The sequence below is a fragment of the Poecilia formosa genome, unplaced genomic scaffold (assembly GCF_000485575.1).
Source record: "Poecilia formosa unplaced genomic scaffold, Poecilia_formosa-5.1.2 Scaffold417, whole genome shotgun sequence".
In the NCBI taxonomy this organism is placed as follows: domain Eukaryota; kingdom Metazoa; phylum Chordata; class Actinopteri; order Cyprinodontiformes; family Poeciliidae; genus Poecilia; species Poecilia formosa.
The window spans coordinates 260581-280377 of record NW_006800356.1 but is presented as its reverse complement, the minus strand read 5'-3'; the positions used below and the strand labels follow the sequence as shown (position 1 = coordinate 280377).

The 19797-nt window shown below is 39.3% G+C and overlaps 2 protein-coding genes and 1 long non-coding RNA gene across 3 annotated transcripts; 2 read left to right on the top strand and 1 right to left on the bottom strand.

Moving 5' to 3' along the window:
• Positions 1-1136: 1136 nt before the first annotated feature.
• On the top strand, positions 1137-10821 carry ctsd (cathepsin D). The gene is made up of 9 exons (XM_016663385.1): positions 1137-1351; positions 4724-4880; positions 6339-6462; positions 6531-6649; positions 6888-7087; positions 8117-8239; positions 8925-9069; positions 9434-9532; positions 10326-10821. The coding sequence occupies exons 1-9, from the start codon at positions 1290-1292 to the stop codon at positions 10485-10487; spliced, it is 1191 nt and encodes a 396-aa protein (XP_016518871.1). The 5' UTR covers positions 1137-1289; the 3' UTR covers positions 10488-10821.
• On the top strand, positions 2501-3697 carry LOC107833632 (uncharacterized). Its single transcript, XR_001659392.1, has 2 exons — positions 2501-3226; positions 3518-3697. It is a non-coding gene; the product is annotated as an uncharacterized LOC107833632 (long non-coding RNA).
• Positions 10822-11227: 406 nt separating the features above from the next.
• On the bottom strand, positions 11228-19797 carry cdhr5a (cadherin-related family member 5a). The gene is made up of 14 exons (XM_007576833.2): positions 19607-19797; positions 18647-18819; positions 18488-18547; positions 18301-18390; positions 18148-18234; positions 16973-17077; positions 16722-16907; positions 15912-16002; positions 14839-14936; positions 14540-14746; positions 13902-14015; positions 13204-13270; positions 12956-13116; positions 11228-12199 (listed from the first exon to the last, which is right to left on the bottom strand). The coding sequence occupies exons 1-14, from the start codon at positions 19695-19697 to the stop codon at positions 11648-11650; spliced, it is 2082 nt and encodes a 693-aa protein (XP_007576895.1). The 5' UTR covers positions 19698-19797; the 3' UTR covers positions 11228-11647.

Sequence of the window (19797 nt, the reverse complement as noted above, 5' to 3'; positions counted from 1 at the left end):
GTTTAAATAAATAATTGGAAAAGAAAAGAAAAGCAGCATGAGACATTACTGCTTTGTCTCATGCACACATGCCTTTTTCTATGTCTGCATATAATTTCCCATATTGTTGGTATTTCTCTGGAGGAATTCGCTGCAAACATGTCAGATATAATATATCATGTCTTTTATAGGTAAATGAATTTTTTTACCATGCTTTCCCACATATTGCTGATTTTTTAAATTAACCAAATATTTGAGTTTTATCTTAGTGACATTTTGTGACATTCTGATTGTTTACAATCAGAAAGGCTTAATAGAAAAACAAAATTAGTTGAATTTGGCAAATCGCATATTTTTTATAGTTCACTTCAAGAAAAAAATTGTTCTACGGGGTAAAACAAATCCCCAAAAAACTTTTAAATATTTTCATTTACAATTTTCTTTTTCATTTATTTCATGTGTCATGATATTGAGAGAAACAGAAAATTTGGTCAGGCTAAGAAAATGAGACTTCAAATAAAACAAATACAATATTTAAAAAAAGCCTTCTCATTTCTTTTTGCCTTTCCGGGCTTCCACAGTTTTCATAACTTATGTTGAAAAAAATTGGTTTGGAAACAAGTTTCTTCCCTGAAGTAGTTATTTTGTAATTATTTTATTTGCATCTTTTTTCATTTTACTCTAAATTTTTAATTTGCACATAATTTTAAATGTTTTCATTTGACTATTTTGTACAAATAAAGTGTTATTAGCTAACGAGTACTTAACTAGTTTCTTTAGAAAATACTTTACTGTGCTACTCTTAGTTGAGTAAAATTTTGGGGTACTTTACCCAATTGAGGATTAAGTTGCAAAATTGGGGTGCTAAGATACAATGTGGTGTCAAAAGTCATTGCAGTTAATCTTTCTAACTTGGAAGTTGGAAATATTCTCTCTCAAGAATATTTCCAAATTTGGAAAATGGCATTTTTATTTTGTGCCTGTATTTTCGCTAATTCTGTTTACTGTTTTCATACAAAAAATAGAATTAATTTGTTTTAGCTGTTACTTTGTTAGTTCGATTGTGTTATATTCTAAATCACATAATTTTGTATGTTTTTTTACCCGTCCTGTTGGCTTTTCCCAGGTTTTTTTCCTTAGCTTAAAACAGGAAGTAAAAAAAAGGGAGAAGGACCGTTAGTGACGTCACCGCCGTGCTGTTCCGGAGGCACGTGACGCTGACTGGGTCAGCTGATAAAAGTCGGCTGTTTGTCGACAACAAGCTCGAAGTGCTCAGTCATTGTGGTTCTGCTGGTCCCGGTTCTGGCACAATGAGGAGCCTGGTCGTGTTGGTGTTGGCGGCGTTAGCCTTGACGAATGACGCCCTGGTTCGGTAAGAAAACAAACAAACAAACAAAGAAACATTTAATCCGTTTAGTCTATCAGTTTAAAACGACCTTAAAACCTATAAAGTTAGAGCTAACAGCGTTAGCAGCAACTTACACAAGGTTAACTGTGTTGTTAACCACATTAATGGTCACGCTGGTGGTTTTAAAGCTTTATTTGGAGAAGGGTTGTCTGCTAATGTCTCCCTCTGTGATCACCTGACCTGCTGTTTGTCTCAACTAGCCCAGCTAATCTTGTGACATGAAGCCGTTAGCTGACACTTTGTCTCACAGTTTCAACAACGAAACTCATAAAGTAGATTAAATAACATCAAGCAGGTGTGATTCTTTAAGGGGAGAGTCTGTTTCGGTTTATTTAACTAAATATGGTTTTCAATTTACAATAACGGGCGCATAGTGTGTTTATTTTCAATCTAGAGGTGCAAAACACCCACAAGAAGGTGTTATCGGTCCATTCTCTGCGTCATTTACGGTTGTCTGGTTACTGAAGTACCGGGTCCAAATGGGAATCATGGGAATCCCTCTCCATGGTACCAGCCTCTAACCCATCTTTCCAGGAAATTCAGTGCCTGCATCTTGGGTTATTCCCAGTTGGACCTACTTAGAAATGGATCTCTTGACAAAATTTGCTAAAACGATTATGTTGGTACACAAGTTTTAATCTGAAAGGGCATTAACAGATCTTGTGTGCTGATTAAAAATGTGTTTCTGTGACTAATAATGAGAATAAACTGTAACCAGGGCCACAGCAAGGTTTGTAGGGGCTCAGGGCCCCATGTCCTGTTAAAACCAACACCACAAATGTTGTTCAATTCATCTTTGGTGTAATCTGGAAGAGGAGTCTGAGTTTAATTGGCTAAGCCTAAAATAATCAATAATTGGTTATTTGGCTGAGATGTAATCGCAAACCAACTGAAGTTCAAACACAAAGAAAAGGTTAAACTCATATTAGATTGTAACTATGGAAACAACAAATTAAGTGAAGTTTAGACAATTATTGTAATCCACACTGAAAACAAATTAAGTTGCAGATTCTGATTCTCAATAAACACATTTCTTTTGTGTGTCCTCTTTATGGTAATAAAAGTGACAATATTCTGCCTTGAAACTAAAGGCTTTCAGCTTATGTTTTTCCAAACATCCATTATCTCATTTTTAAATTAAGATGAATGCTATTTCCATTTTTTGATTAATTTCAAATACTCATAATCTTTGGTGTGTACATGGCTACTTTTAAGTTATTAAAACGTATTTCTGCCCCTCTTACGGTAAAGTAAAATTATTCTTGTCAAACCAAAAGTTGCAATAAAGCAATAAAATGAGTAACATGACTGATTTAGCAAGTAGATATGGACTTCTCTGCACATTTATCTTGGCAGGAAGTCTCAAAACCACGAACTGCAGCAGCTACTAAAAACAGTTTGCTTGAAGCGACTGTGCAGCCGGTGACTGAATCCACCAATACGAGCAGAAATGGCTGCAGTCCCACTGATCCAAGCTATTCCTAATTCAGAATCAATAATTTATATACTTCTTTGTTTCTGCTGGGGTTTAGTTCGGTGCGTCTTCGAAACCTTTTGGTGCAGAGAAGCAGCAGCTCTACTCTGGAAAAATACCTCACATTTCTAAACCTTTCCTGGTTTAAGGTCTTTCCAAACTGTTTTATACGTTGCCATTTCTTATCAGAGTGGCCGACTTTTAAAACATGAACCCGAACAATAAAATGGCTTCAGGCTGATCTCATGATGATTACATCATCTTTATTGTTGAACACCTGACTGAGGAAGCTAAAGTTTCAGCTGACTGTTTATAGACGTGTAGTAACTGGGTCAGCTGTGAAAATGGGGGCAAATGGCAGTCAGGTCAGAGGTGGGGACTCGAGTCACATGACTTGGACTCGAGTCATTAAAATCAAGACTTGACTTGAAAAAATTCTCAAACTTGACTGACTTTCACACCAGTGGTTTCTGGATGGTAATGCAGCACATTATTTTGTGTCTTGGTTAGTGATTCTGGCAAGCTTGATTTACGCAACGTGTTTTTATCAATACTGAGATGTGAAATTAGCTGTAGCCTTTTTTTTTTCCCCCCGTTATTTTTAAATCCTGTTTTGAGACTTGCAAAACAGTGACTTGGTCCCACCTCTGAGTCAGGTTATCATGTTGTTTTTCTATTTATGACACCATGTTTAGTTTCTCAGTCAGGTTTGACTGTTTTTGTGACGAGTTATAACCTGAAACAAAAGAAGAGATGTGTAGCTTTAAAGGTGTGATGGTGGTTTTCACAAAAAGTTTCTCTAAGCAACTCTACACATGAAGATCTGTCAAAATGTTGTTACAGAATATGCACTCTAACACATCCACTCAAAATGTTAAACAAATCGCCTAGTTTTGACCAATTCTAATCTCTGAAATGGTTCAGCTCTAGTTTTGTGTTTTATCCTGGTTTTTATGGAGCCTGGTTCATTTTGAACGCAGTAACATTGATCACAGCTGTCAATTTAAAATCGCAAATGCCTTTAAAAAAACCTCAACGAAAATGTTTTTATGCTTTCTCAACTCTACGAAAAATTGAAGATCAATCAATTAACTCTGTTCATGTTTGTTTGGGACTGCACATGAAAACGGACCTTTATTAACCAGATTACCAACAAAAGACACAATCAAAGCTGTCGGATGATTTTTATTCTGTGAAAATGACTCAAATTGTACGAGTAGATTTTTATTTTCCAAAGTTTTCGTTTGTCTTGGGGAAGCCCACATTTGACCTTTTTGCTCTTGCATTTTGCAGTTAAGTTTGTGATGCATTTGTGTCCTAAAGAAAAAGATGAAAACCTAAGATTTCTCACCGTGTCGCAATAAATCGATCGCATAAATTAATAAAGGTTCATTTGCATGGTTTATCGTTTTTCTTTCTACCAAAAACTGGATGACTAAAGTCCTCGGTCTGGTGAATTTGTCTGAACTAAACCTTTATTATTTTGAAGGACAACTTTGATTAGAGACTTCATAATCTATTTTGTCGTTTCTGTTTTGTTTTGGGTATGTAAAATGTTTTTCAGTTCCAGTGTTAAATGTTCATCAGAATTTAGATTGTTCTTTAGAATTCGTTCTTATCCTGCCATTACATTACTTGAAAAAGTTATTGCAATGACGTCCACAAGGGGGCAGTGCAGGTTGCACCATGGGGATAAAGTGGGAGGAAGTAAATCAGATCTTTGGTTTTCTTGGGCATAAATGTTGCTGTCTGTTCAGCTTTTGCTTCATTGTGGAAACTGGAGTAAAACGTGACTGTTTAAATTGTCTAAATTAAACTTTTAACCTGTTTTTTTTTTTTTTTTTTTTTTTGGTTTTGTTCAGAATTCCCTTAAAGAAATTCCGTTCAATCCGACGTGAACTGACCGACTCGGGGAAAAGAGCTGAGGAACTGCTGGCCGACAGACACTCCCTGAAGTACAACCTGGGCTTCCCGTCCAGTAATGGACCCACTCCAGAAACGCTAAAGAACTACCTGGATGTAAGCATGTCTGCCTCTCTAAAGCTGCGGCCCGAAAAGACTTCAGCCGTTTAGTTTTAGCCGAGTTGCAGGAGGAAAGAACAACGGCTCGGTTGTTGTTGTTGCAGAATTATGCAACGTTTCCAGAAAGCCCGATAAAGTGTTGAAACTCTGGGAAAGTGTGACGGCTTCTGATCTCCATCAGCGGGTTGGTTGTTTACTCTGAGGCTGCAGAGCAATAGGTGATCACAACTTGTAGATCAGTTGTGTCCAAAGTGTGGCTCGGGGGCAGTTTGTGGCCCCTGAAAGTATTTTGTTTGGCCCACAAGTCAATAATGGTTTTAAAAAAAAAATTGGCCACAAACAGTTGAGCCAAAAAATTTGGAAATTCTTTTTTCTTTTTTTTTTCCTTTTCTTTTAATAAGGTAACAATCTGAAGCCATTTTCATGTTTTGGGTCTTTAGTGATGCACAGATTTTCATAAAAGATAAAAAAAAATTCAGCAGGTAAAACAAAAAGTCACAACGTTTCCATTTTCTCCTTAATGAATTTTATGGCCTGTCAGCATTTTAAAGCTGCCAGTTTTGTCTCCCAGGATAAAATGCTGAGGTAGATCATTGATAATAAAGACTAATATATTGAAAATTATCTAAACACATCAGGTGATCAGATTGATTTACATGATCAATTTTAAGTTTCTGCAATGTATAAACTTTTTTGTCCGTTGAATTTTTCTTTATACATAACTATTTTCTACAAATGTATTTATTTACAAGAGATTTTTATAAATCTCTCGGTTTATAAGTCCTCATGTTCCACCTTTAAGAAAATCGAAATTGTATTTATTGTAGAAGTAATGCAACTAATTCTAAAGTTTTTTATTTTAAATGTTCAACTCTAAACTAAAATTTGTAATTTTTTTAACTTTACATTAATATCTTATTAAATGACTAAAGTTGCACAACTTTATTATTTTAAGCTCATCTTGAAGTTATTCTCACTTATTAAAATATTCATTATGAAGCTTGGTTAGTATTTTACCACAAAGTGTTAGAACTTCATGCATGTTTAGCCTTAAGCTTGCTATTTAAACATAATTTTTATTTTCAGATTATCTCCATATAAGCCGTTTCAGGGTAATTCTGCAGAGAGAAACTTTTCTTCTTTTTTTCCCCAGACTGAGTTGCATCCTCTGCTCTCTGGGAAACTTAAGCAGAAGTGAAAACTAATCGTACAATAAATCCGAATCCACTTCTGCATTTTGCGTTTGAGAAACTCTGAGCGTGACTCGACAGAAACGCAGCGTTTGGTCACATGAAGCAGAAATCTGATGGCGGTCATGAGTAATCGTTTCCTTTCTGTAGTTTCTCTTCATGTTGTAACGGTTTGACCCGCGTCGTCTGAAAATGGGTCAAACTGGCTGATTGGTTATTAAACCTGCTCCGTTTGTCCTTGACTGACCTTGTTTTCCCCGACCAGGCTCAGTATTACGGGGAGATCAGTCTGGGCACGCCTCCCCAGCCGTTCACGGTGGTGTTTGACACCGGCTCGTCCAACCTGTGGGTCCCCTCCGTTCACTGCTCCCTGCTGGACATCGCCTGCCGTGAGTCCGTCTCCTCCGACTCCAAACCCGGAACAAACCGGGAATTTAACCGTCTGTTTTCCTTTCAGTGCTTCACCACAAATATAACTCCGCTAAATCCACCACATATGTGAAGAACGGCACCGCCTTCGCCATCCAGTATGGATCCGGCAGTTTGTCCGGATACCTCAGCCAGGATACCTGCACCGTAAGCTCCGCCCACTGCGGATCGGATCAGTACAGCGAGTATCAGGGCCTCGCTACGAAAATATGAGAATGCACTCATGCGAGAGTAAAGTTGTACTATTTCGTAACACTACAGCTTCTCGTAAAACTAATGCTTCTCGTAATTGAATCATATTTTCGTCGCGTGGCCCTGTTACTTGGCCGTAGATCAGAGTCGAGCCGTTGCCGTGTGAAACCCGCTGACTCGGCTCTCCCCTCAGATCGGCAACATCGCCGTGGAAAACCAGCTGTTCGGCGAAGCCATCAAGCAGCCCGGCATCGCCTTCATCGCAGCCAAGTTCGACGGGATCCTGGGCATGGCATACCCCCGGATCTCTGTGGACGGCGTGGTTCCTGTGTTCGATAACATCATGAGCCAGAAGAAGGTGGAGCAGAACGTCTTCTCCTTCTACCTGAACAGGTGAGACGGATGGTTTTCTTCACAGGAATCAAACATCTTGATGTGCAAATGATGAATAAAGGCTCCATTTGGTATGCAAGTTGGTCAGTAATGTAAAGTTCAGACTTGGTTGGAGATCGATCTTTTCAGAGTCTCTTATTAAACCTTCATGGTGACAATTTTAACAAATATGAAAAAAAAACATTTTTTTGTATCGGTTACATACTGAAAAACAAACTAAACATCGGAACGGAGTCTCTGGACACTGAAAGATTTGCATCTCTAGTAATAATTTCCAAACTAATAGGTTGTCTGTTGTCCTGTGAAATGTTACTTTAAAGCAGGGGTACCCAAAGTGGGTCCTGGAGGCATCCTGCATGTTTTAGTCTCTCACTGGTTTTACACACCTGCATCAAATGATGGCTCATCAGAGGCCTAAGCAGAACACTGACATGCTGAGGAGGTTGTTACAACCACTAGGGAGAGAACGGAAACATGCAGGATGCCGGGCCTCCAGGACCCACTTTGGGTACCCCTGCTTTAAAGTCAAATATGTCAGTTAATTTCTACTGATTCTTACAAAGCTGCAGCCGGTGATGAAATCATGATTTAAAGATGGACAGGTTCACGTTTTAACCCCATAAAAACAAAATGAATGCAGATCTCAGGATCTTGAACTCCTTGTTCTCCAGCTTTCAGCAGGTAGATGGTGCACCAGCGCCCTCTAGTGGTGCCACAGAGATAAAAACTTTAATTTTGAGCTTAAAACCTAAACGGACAAATCTGAGCAGGTTTTTTTTCATCATGTAAAATTTAGCCAAATATAACTCATCTGTTTTTTTTCCCCATTTAAAAACTGGTTATATTTTTGGACAATGTTCATCTTCTTAATCATAATTATTGCAACTGTCTTAAAGTTCAAAGTAATTTCACTTTACTGAGTATCATTATTAGTGTTGATAAAATGGACGCTATTGTGTATAGAAAAGTTGTTTAAATGGCTAATTTTGATGAAATAATAAACTTTTTTTTTTTTTTTGCTCTGCTCAGGAACCCAGAAACGGAGCCGGGAGGCGAGCTGCTGCTGGGAGGAACCGACCCGAAATATTACAGCGGAGATTTCCACTATGTCAACATCAGCCGGCAGGCCTACTGGCAGGTCCACATGGACGGGTCAGAATCACACAAACCTGCACAGCAGTCCCCAAGTTAAACTAAATCAGGTTTTGTTTATGCTTCATTTAAGATGACCAGCCCAAAGGTTGGGTCCTTTAAGACAGTTATTAGTTAATTAAAGCTAACGAAAACTGAAACCCAGACAACCTTCTAACTGAAATAAAACTGAGATTAGTAGGGAAAACTAACTAATGCATTTATGAAACTAAAACATTATGAAATTATAGAAATGCCCTTCCTTTTTCTGTTTTAGAATCTTTTTTTCCCCCACACAAGCAGTTTACGTCGGCTGTCGGCAAATTACGGCTCCCATGCTAGGCTACAAAATGTTTACAGTAAAAGACTAAACAATATTTGACTAATAACGACCAGCAAGCACTCTAAAAACTAAGAATTGGACGAACAAAAGCTCACAACAAAATAAAACCAAACTGTTAACCCTGTCCTCTTTTAAACATTTTATTTTTTCACATAGTTGGAAGTTTGACCTCAAACCTGATCAGGAGCTGCTGCATTGTTGGTTTAAATTATGTTTAATGGCTCTTAACTGTATTATAATATTGGTGTTTTTGCACTAATATTTCTTTGATCTTTTAGAAATGCAACAAAAACATTTAATATTTTATGGCACTTTATTTGCTGATGGGGAAAGTAAAGTGGTTTTAATGTTCTGTTGTTCCAGGATGGCGATCGGCAGCCAGCTGAGTTTGTGTAAAGGCGGCTGTGAGGCCATCGTGGACACCGGGACGTCTCTGATCACCGGCCCGGCTGCCGAGGTCAAAGCTCTGCAGAAAGCCATCGGCGCGCTGCCGCTCATCCAGGGAGAGGTGAGGAAACGACAAGTTAACGAAGACCGCTGCTGTTCTCTAAATTTAACTCAAGTTTCACACAATTTCACATTTTGTTGTGTTACAAGTTTCGGTGAATTTTATTGTGGTTTTTATGTGACAAACGGAGAATAATTCTTCATTTTCATGTCTGTAAAACATTTTAAGCCTCTGAGAACCTCAGAAGATGCTCTCCGTTTATTTTGGGTTTGGATTTATACTAGTGATGTCCAATATTTTTCTTTGTTTTGTTTCAGAGGGCAAAACTGGCCAATTTAAACCACTGACAGGCCACAAAATTCATTAAATTAAAAATAAATGTACCTTCTGACCACTAAACATTTTTTATTTTAATGCGTTTCAGTACATGGTGCCCTGTGAAAAGGTCCCAACGCTGCCCATCATCACCTTCAACATCGGCGGACAGACCTACAGTCTGACCGGAGACCAGTACATCCTCAAGGTGAGTGAACCAGCAGGGGGCGACAGTACCAAACAAAAACACCGACTCTGAATCATTAACGGCAGAACAAGCAGCTCTGAAGCTGAAAGCAGGCAGGTCTGTTAGGAGAGAGAAGTTACTCTGCTCCTTCTGTCAGATTTACTCACAGGACATTAAAGGGGACCTATTATGCAAAATTCACATTTGTGCAACTTTTGTACTTCCATGTTTGTCTCCACTGCTTCTCAAACAGCCCAAATGCTTTAAAAAAAAAAGCATTTTTTTTAGCTATAAGTTGTTTTTGGTGTCTCAAATTTTTTCAAAAACCTCAAGAATGTAGCATCACAAATCAGCAGGCACTGCCTGTTGCCTAGCAACCCCAGCCGAGTTCCGCCCGTTACCTAGCAACCCCAGCCGAGTTCCACCCCTCGCATAGCAACCCAAGCGGAGCTCAGGCATGTTTGGTCAGCTAGTTTTACAGTTCTATGTGCTGTACAATGGCTGCTGGAAAAGTCAAGTGTTGAGTTACCATCCAGAAATAACTTCCTGCATTTTTGTTTGAAAAGCAGAAGTGGAGCCTCCTTAAAGAGCCATTTTAAGGTGCGAGTGTAAACGTTGAGTTTAGAGGGCGTGGCCAGCAGCAGCTCATTTGGATCTAAAGTGTCAAGAGGCCCTAAAACGACTCATTCTGGAAGGAAAACCGAATTAAAATATCTAAAAATGAATTTGCACAGAAAATGTTTTGTATGGATGCTAGCAGGTTCAGGGAAGCGTAACGGGTAACACGGTTAACATTTTGCCCTCCGTCCTGCAGGAGAGTCAGGCTGGGAAGACAATCTGTCTGAGCGGCTTCATGGCGTTGGACATCCCTCCCCCCGCCGGGCCGCTGTGGATCCTGGGAGACGTTTTCATCGGTCAGTACTACACCGTGTTCGACCGCCAGAACAACCGGGTCGGCTTCGCCAAATCCAAGTAAAGACGCATCCTGCACCTGCCGAACAGGACGCTTCGGATCTGAGCTGCTCGTTTCCTGTTCCTCTGATCAAAATGTACCTAACCATAGACTTTAGAGCAAACATGCACTGATGAGGAGTCTGGACCGGTTCTGATGGAGCGTGAAGCAGAACCTGGATGTGATCAGTTGTGCTACGGTATCGATTCTGCTTTTTGAGACATCCAAGTAATTTTCTTTTCCGTCTTAATCAGGGATTTGTTTTAAAATGTATTAATTGGTGTTTTAAGTAGAAGATGGTTTTACTACTGATGTTTTTGTTGAGGTGATTGGGCTCAATAAACATTTTTTAAAGGAACATCTTGTGTTCTGGTTCTGTTCAGGAGTTTAAATAACCTGGTATTTATTCAGAGGATGAGCCGTTTCTGCCGCAGCGCTGCTGTCCACTTCCTGCTTTTGGAGCGATCTCTGGTCTGCTTGGCGTTCACATGCATTCGAACCGAACCAGAGTTCACTGCAACCGAACCAAAACTGTCCAGATGACGAACTGGAGGTTGGTCAAACGGGTCTGCTGGGAACTCACTCCAACTCCTCTTTGGGGATTTTATTTTTATATTTTTCCTACTGATGAACTCCCAACAAAATGCCTCCCAACGTGGAATCATTTTCAGTTTCTCTGCACATTTTTTAATTTTTCACTTTAGTCACTCCAAACCACTCCATTTGCTTTTAAACTTAGGAAAAAAGCATCAAATGGCATCAAATGATTTGTTCAACAATGAATTAGGAATTTATTTTCTGCTGCCTTAAAAAATGAATCAAAAGGGGGAAAAAATTACACACAAATTTATCACGCAATCAGTTTAGACTGTTAACAAGAAATGTTTAGTTGAGTGTTTTTGCACCTGAGCTGCCATAAATAAATCCTTCAGCTCCTTTTTGTTTTGTTTTTTTATTATAAAAATAGTCTCCCAACACTTTGAGGAAAGCGGCGTCCCAGGTTATCTTGAACTCGCTAACGAGCGTTTCTGGTCGGTGACGCTGCGTTTCAGGACCTCCGGATAAAAACTGCTCCGATCTGTGGGTTCCTGTTTGGAAGCAGCTCTGGGAATCCTGGGAACGCCGTCCTGGAACCAGAGTCTGAACTGTATCATAGAACCAGCAACGTTCAGCTCAGTCTGACCTCAGCGCTCCTCCTCCTGCTCCTTCTCCTTCTCCGAGCCGTCTCCCGGATCCGGCTCGTCGCTCTGGTTCTCCGTGTCCGGGTCTCTGAGCGGGGCGGCGGGGTCTCTCACCACCCCGTCCATCTCCACCTCCAGCTCCTCCTCCGTCTCCTCCTCCACCCGGCCCACCGAGTCGGGGATGATCTCCACCTCGATGTCCGAAGAATCCTCGCTCTCCTTGAACCACACCGTCTTCTGCCCCTCCTTGCGGCGCTGCTTGGACAGGATGGACCTCATGCCGTACTCGTCGCCGTCGCTCCTGCTCCGCCGCACCGACGGGCTCCCCTTGGTGACGTGGTTGGCGTAGACGCCGCAGGTGGAGCAGTGGCGGCTCCGCCTCTCCAGGGGCAGGATGCGGCTCCGGGGCTGGGGGAAGGTGCTCCGCCGGGGCACCACGTTCCAGCGTTTGCCTCGGCTCGGGTCGGCCTCGTTCTGGAATCCGTCGTTGGTGAACTGGAGGGAGTCTCTGTGGCCGGACCGAGGCCGGTCGGACCGCAGGCAGGGGCCCAGGCACTGCAGGGGTCAACACAGGGGCCCCGCGTTAACCTCTCCACAATATTGGTAAAAAATAAGTTCAACTTTTTAAGGCAAATTTTAAAAAACCTTCAAATTCTACAACGGAGTGTTAGGGCCATACTAAGAAAAATAATTTGTATGAGAATAAAGTCAAAACCATGAGAATAAAGTCCTATTAGTCATAAAATTATGAAAATAGTCAAAATAGTACGATTAAAGTCAAAGTTTTACAAAAATAGTCGTATTACAAGAATAAAGTTGCACAATAACTAAGTCATGATATTACGGGAATAGTCAAAATAATACAATAAAGTCAAACTATAAGAATAATATGAGCACAAACTCAGAAGAATAAAGTCATGACTTTCTTCTTATGATATGACTTTGTAATTTTATAACTTGAATCTTGTATTTTTTTTACTCGCCATGCCCTATACCTCGTTGTAAAATTGGGAAAATTTATGAAATGAAAGAAAAATTGCACATTTTGATTTTTTTTTCTTCTCTACAGAAATGTTTTCCACAGGATTTAGGTCCAGGGACCAGTATATTAATTTTAATCGTTTTATTTTCTATTCTGCGAAAGTTTATATTTTGTTTCCAGAGAGCCAAATATTTGAGTTTTAGTTTGAGGACAGAAAAAGCAAACAAAGTCCAAAGAAACTTTTCAGAAACTCTGGAGAACAAAGTCTGAAGAAAACGCCTGGGAAGATTTTTCACGGTTCTTCTGTCTTTTGGATTTTGCAAACTGACCTCACAAATTTTCTCGAGACTCGTGTTTTCCTTCCACAGGCGTGAAATCAAGAAGCCAATCACGATGAGGGAGAGAATCAGGAGAGCCGCCATGATGAGACCGAGCAGCGCCATGTCGCCGGGCCGATAGCCGATGTTCGACGGAGACGGGACGGCCACGGCTGCAGACAAACACAGCAGGGCTCAGCGATTCACTCCAGACTAAACTAGACTAAACTAGAGCTGAACTTTCAGTGCTTCTGTGTTACCAGGTATGACTTGAACAGAGAGCGCTGCCGTCCCAAACTCTCCTGTGGTCGAATCCACGGCTCTGAGCTGCAGCCACAACATTTACAACAATTACAGCAAAAAGAGTCTCCTGGCAGCAACGAGCTGGTCGGCGCCGTTACGGAGTACATTTGTACTAAAAAAAATCTTTGAGATTTTCTGGAAAAATCTCATAATCTAGAAAAAATATAGAAAGTTTTGAGTTCAAAAAGTTTAAAAATTGCTAGAAAACAGGTTTTCTAGAGAAAACTGAAATTTCTGAGTTTGAAAAGTGGTAAAGTTACTAGAAAAACATACAAAAAGTCAAGAAATTTTTAGATTAGTCTCGAATTTTCTAGAATTTTTTTTTTACATTTCTCTGATTGAAAAGTTGCAAATGTGCCAGAAAAAAAAATCAAAAACATTGTAGAAAAAAAGACACAAACATTTCTGGGTAAGAAAAGTTGCAAATTTGCTAGAAGAAACTGAAATTTTCTAGAAATAAAAATGGAAATTTCCAAAAAATTTTCTAAAATATCTGAGAAAATTTGATCAAAATGTCTGTTTTTCTAGCTTTATTATTATTATTGCTTTTCCAGTTCAGAATTATGTTTTTTCGAGAAACTTTCTGAGATGAATCTCAAACTTTCTGACTTTTTTGGCAGGAATGTACTCCTCTACATTGGCCATCATGGGTCACCTGAAGGGCGAAGGACTCCGTCTTCACCACTCTCTTCAGGATCACGAAGCCGTCGGGAGTCACGTTGACGTAGCTGCTGTACTGAACCTCATACTTCATGTCGGGGTTCACACCCTGAAAAACACCAAACAAAGGCGTTAATTAGCCACAAAACATGTGGATCAGGATTTAACTAGACTGTAAATTTAGTTTGTGGGCAAGAAGGATCTCCTGTAGCAGTCTGTACCACAGCGGTTTTGAAAAAGCCTCTGACTGAAGCCACTATAATACTGTGTATCAATGTCTTCTGTATCACTTTTTTAAGTTTATCAAATTGTGTCAATTTGTAAAAGGGGAATAAACAACAAATAAAGCAAAAATAAAACCAGCTACACCTGTTTTGTTTACTAGCATGAATCTATTTTGGAAGAACATTCTGTGTGTTGCTCCTTTTTTCTTTTTTAACATGTTTTGTCCAGCAGGTTAGCAGTGCTACAGCTTTCACTAATTCCCGCTGGATTTTAATGTACACCAAAACCAGACTTTACTGGACATGGCTTTTGGTTTATTTTTATTACACATCATGGCATAAAAATGCCATAAAGTGTGCACTCATTAAAACAGACTGTAAAGAGTGTGTATGAATGGGGGTCACTTACACTTGCGAAGTCTTCATCGCGGGCTCGGACCCTGAAGGGTCTGTTGGTGGTCCGGTCTCGGAGTATCATGCTCTCTGGGATGGAGTTGCTGTAGATAAATCCCTCGAATCGCTCCTTCTCAAAGCGTGGAGGGTTCCTGCTCTTCTTCATCACCTCTATGGTCACCTGCGTCACTGCAAACTGATCCCTGTTGTTCACCTGCGAAGCCTGAAACGGAGGAAAACTCCTTCAAAATCAGAGCTTCCCATTGTTGGATGTTTTTTAAATAATCCCCAGAAAAACGTTTTTCGCTGTTTTACCAGGATTGTCAGAATGATCGGGCCAACGATATCTGCAGCTTTGGTCATTGTAATGTTCCCCGTGTCTTCATCAATTTGGAATATGTTCCCTTCATTTCCTGATGATGAAAGAAAACATAAATCACTAAAAACATCTAAAACTTCCCTGAAAACTCAAATATAACAAACTAATAAAACTGATTTTTACATGCCAAAAAATAACTGAGCACATGTATTTATGGTAATATTGAGAATATTTGGCTAGTAGCTACTAAGCTAATAAGCTAAAGCTAATTGTTAAAATCTGGATTCTTTTTAAAATCTTTTGAAACATTAGTGAATTTAAAAAAACAAGTTTATTGTTTTTCTTTAAGTAACTAATAAGTTTTGTCATATTTAATGAGCTGACTTAAACCGTTTTTAAATCTAGAGAAAAAGTTGATGCCAGCTAGCTTAGCATAACGAGTTAGCACCAGCTGCCACGTTTTTAGCTTCTTAATTTATTTGTTTTATTTGGTTGTACTAAATCTAATTCCTAAATAAAATATATTTATGTAAAGATATTTTACTGAAATTTCTGATCAAGACAAGAAAGCAAAAATAATTTCTGTTTATTTACTCATCTGGATAGTTTTGCTTTAAAATTAGGGTTAGTTCATGGTTACCTTAAACAAATTTAAGAAGTTGGGTTAGGAATTTTAACTTATTTAATAACTTCATTTAGGTAAAATTTAACCCCATTAAATATTTTTACCATTTGATACTTTAAAGAGATGAGAGAAGATATTCAAAATGTTTATTATTATATTCACTAAGCGCCTCCAAAACAGGGAAAAAGAAAATGCTGGCATATTTTTACTTACAATTCATTGTGACACCAAGATATTCTGATGTATCTGTTTATATTATGTATAAAAAAGAAATTATATTTTGTATGTTTTTAACCTCAGAACTGTTAATTCTTAATGAATCCATATTTTTATTGAATTGTAGAAAAATAAATTAAACACTTTTTATAAAGTTATTCAGGATCAAGTCAAAAGATGAGACCTGAAAGATAAAAAATAAACCCAAGTTAGTCTCTTGCGTCTAACCTCGTAGTATCCTGTAGCTGATCGGCTCGCTGCGGTTCTTGTCTCCGTCTCTGGCGAAAACTGGACCGGGCTCCAGAACCAACGGGCCTTCCTGTTTGAAATCAGTCTGGTTTCGTTTACGATCTCAGAATTAAACCATTCAGATTCTGGACCCTAATCAAATATTGTCAGTATAATCATATTTGTTCACAGTGGATATAATTGAAAGTTAATTGAAATCATCAGTGGTGAAAACAGAACTGGACTCAAACTGATTCCAGCCAGTAGAAACCATCCAGTGGCCTTTTGCTAAAACAAACAACTTCCTGCTTCCTTTTTAGCTGGTCGCTAAAGTTAGAGTCAAACTTCATCATATTTTACAAATATTAAAAACTAAAAAACAGAAAATCACTTACCACAATATGATCTGCAGATTGAAATGAAATCATTTTAATTATAATATTTGTTTCTCACATTTTGTTTCAGATTTTAGTTTTAACCCTTTCAGGTGAACTAAGTTCAAATTTGTTAGTTTTTTTTTTGTTTTGTTTTGTTTTTTTGTAAAGTTTTATGAAAATTTAACATTATATACAAAATTATTTAATGTTTTGTACGAGCGCTACACACATGTTCCAGACAGTAATGGTCACCCACAAAATGACATCAGCATGGTTTTTCCAAGTTGTGATATTCCATCACCCAAACATCATATCTTAAAGTTTGGGTAAAAATCCACAAGAAAAGTCAACCTTTGTACATTTTTGTTTTAAATAGAGATGCTGTGATATTATAAGACTGCGTCTAGCGTTGATATTTGCTGTACAAACTCACTTCCTTCTCGGTCAGGTTGACTTTGCCTCTGTAGCCGCCGCTGACGCAAAGCTTGGCCAGTCCTAAGTTTGTCCTGAGACACGGCTGGAACCAGGGTGGCCGGTTGTCCACGTCCCTCACCTGGACCGTGATCATGGCCACGGAGGTGAAGAACGGCTCATTGGAGGCCGAGCCGTTGAACGTGTCCTGGGAGTGGAAGGTCAACGTCAGGGAACAACAAAAAGAAAAACAGATGAGCGTCCTTCCTGTACCTGGACGTGCAACACCAGAGAGACCTTCTGCACCACATCGTAGTCCAGGAGGCTTTTCACCAGGATCTTTGGTGTGTTGATGTTCTCCAGACGGAAATATTTCTCCTGAGGAGTTTGTGTCAAATATTGTCAGTTAGAACGATAAATAAGAAAGATTAATTATTTCAAATCATTTTACACCTTAAAGGGGAATTAAAAACTACCTGAAATCTGTCAGGACCAGTAATAATAATCATCATAATAACAAATTGTTTAAACACAGTTTGATTTTCTGCAGCACTGGGAGGAAATTATCCACATCTCAACTGGATCATTTTCCAAATCTGACAGACTGTGGTAACATTTCCTGTTTTCAGAGATATTGTTACTTTACAGCATTAAAGTCACAGTATGTAACTTTTAGAGGACCGATCAGAGCCAGGAGGCGGGTCTTAGCGCTGTCAATCACTATCTTGTGTGGTGCTGCTCATCGCTCCTCCCTGGAGTCCCAGTTGACGGCGTCTCAACTAAAGTTGTACAGCTTTTTATTTCTCTTTCACACTGTTTACGTTTTAATGATGTTTTTTAAACCTCTTTCTCACATGCTGTTTTTATTTTAATTATGTAAAGCACTTTGAAATGCCTTGCTGCTGAAATGTGCTATACAAATAAAATTTGATTGATTGATTGATTGATTGATTGATTGATTGATTGTGCTGTTAGCAGATCTTGTTGTCGATGCTAAGGTAGTTAGCATAGACACTGATGATGGTAGATAAATCGTTCACTTGTAACGTTAAGTTGTTTCTCTGCCGTTAGCTCATTTAGCAGCGAGTACATGAGGGTGATTGATAGCACTAAGACCCTCCTACTGGCTCTGATTGGCTGTTTTTGGTCGGGAATGATGCATTGCTTGAGATGGTGATAATAACTCATGGAGAAGAGTTTGTTAAAACTGTCATGACCATTTTAACAAATATAAAACATTTTTATAAAGTTACATACTGCACCTTTAATTAGCATTTTATTTCCCTTTTCATGCAGCAAAAAATATATATAGCAATATGCCAGTGATTTAATCCACATTGTTGACACAAATAACCAGAAGAAGACTGAGGAAAGAGATGTAAAGGCACAAAAACCATTTTTTGTTAAATGAATAATAAAAACAGCAGTAAGAATGAGGGAAACCGTACAGTTGCAGACTCTAAGCGATAATAAAGCGGCTCTGAATCAACATCCGTTGCTTCTATGAGTCCGACGCTGGAGTTCACTGGAGCGAGCTGCAGGAAACACCAGAGTTAGAGCGGAAACGTTTCACCAACATGTCGGAGAAAAGCGCCGTCCACCTCGTTCACGTCCAGAACGTAGTGGTTCTGGGCGAAGTTCGGAGGATTATCGTTCACGTTTTCCACCAGAACCTCCACAGACTCGTTCACCTGCAGAGGAGACGAACAGCGAGTTCTGGAGGATGTAGAGTTCAGCGCCGGCTGATCCAGAACAGGGAACATTTAGCGTGTTGTTGGTTTTACTCACAGATCTGGAGCCGGCTTTGCTGCACCTCACCCAAACCACCAGAGTGGGACTGGACAGCGACTGGAACACCAGAACACCTGGTTACTGTACATTTACCAAACTGTGAAAAGGTTTTATTATTACTACCTGATAATCTGGGGGGATTATTATTGTTTTTACCTCGTAATCCAGGCCTTTCTTCACCATCAGGACGTTGCCTTTGACGTAGAACAGATCCTCCGGGTTCACCGAGACGCTCAGAGTGGCATCGCTGCTGGAGATGATCTTCACCACCTGGATGTCGGCCGTGTTGTTTTCAGGGATGGTTACCGGGCCGGGCGGCACCGTGCAGACTGGGAACGGGACCAGAACCAGTAAACATCAGCAGAACCAGTAAACAGCAGAACCAGTAAACATCAGAACCAGTATAAATCAACAGATTGAATCCAGTTGAACTTGTACAAATTTCAGTGTCTCTATGGAGCTAAATTGGAGCCATAAAATTTGTTCAGAAGGAAATAAATAATTTCTTTTAAAAAAGTTTTTAAAGAAAAAATCTGTTAGATTATTTCACTTTTAAAATGGAAAAACGGTTTTTAAATAAAATAATATAAATTAGTGCAAATATCTTACTGCACTAGAAATAAGACAAAACTAACTTACAACTGTTTTAAGTGAATAATTGCTTAATACTGATTTTAAAAATGTACTAGTTCCACTGGTAGATGACACCAGGTTAAATAATAACTAGTCTGTTTTTTAAAATCAATATTAATTGAATCATTTAATTTCCCATTGGGATCAAAAAAGTGTTTTGGAACTGAGCTGAATTTTGTTAATTTGCTTAAAACCAGCTCATATATTTTCCAGAATACTTACTTTTGTCGTATTTACGGTGAAATCAGATACAGGCAGAAAATACTTGGTAAGGTTTTGTGTTTTTGCAGTGAACCATATACACTAAAAAAGAGAATCCAGCTCCAACAATTTAAAAGAAAAGTGAATTAATCCGAATTTAACTGAACTCAGACAAAAAATAGCAAAGTAAATTTGGTGTTTCGCTTCATCCGAGAAGGTTTTGGTTTTTAGAAGACTTGCTCTGTAGAGCAGTTTTAAAGGTCAGAGGTCGTCGGTACTCACGTCTCTGAGCCCAGCACGGCGTGGAGAAGCAGAAGGCGACGATGCATCCGAGCAGAACGTCCGCAGGTTGCTTCTTGGATTTCAGTTCCATGTTCCAGAGGCAGCGGCGAATGAAGCCCAGAGCAGGACGAGGCGGCCGTGGTACCAGCTGGTACCGGGCCACATAATGGCCTGTCTGTGCTGCCGGGGGG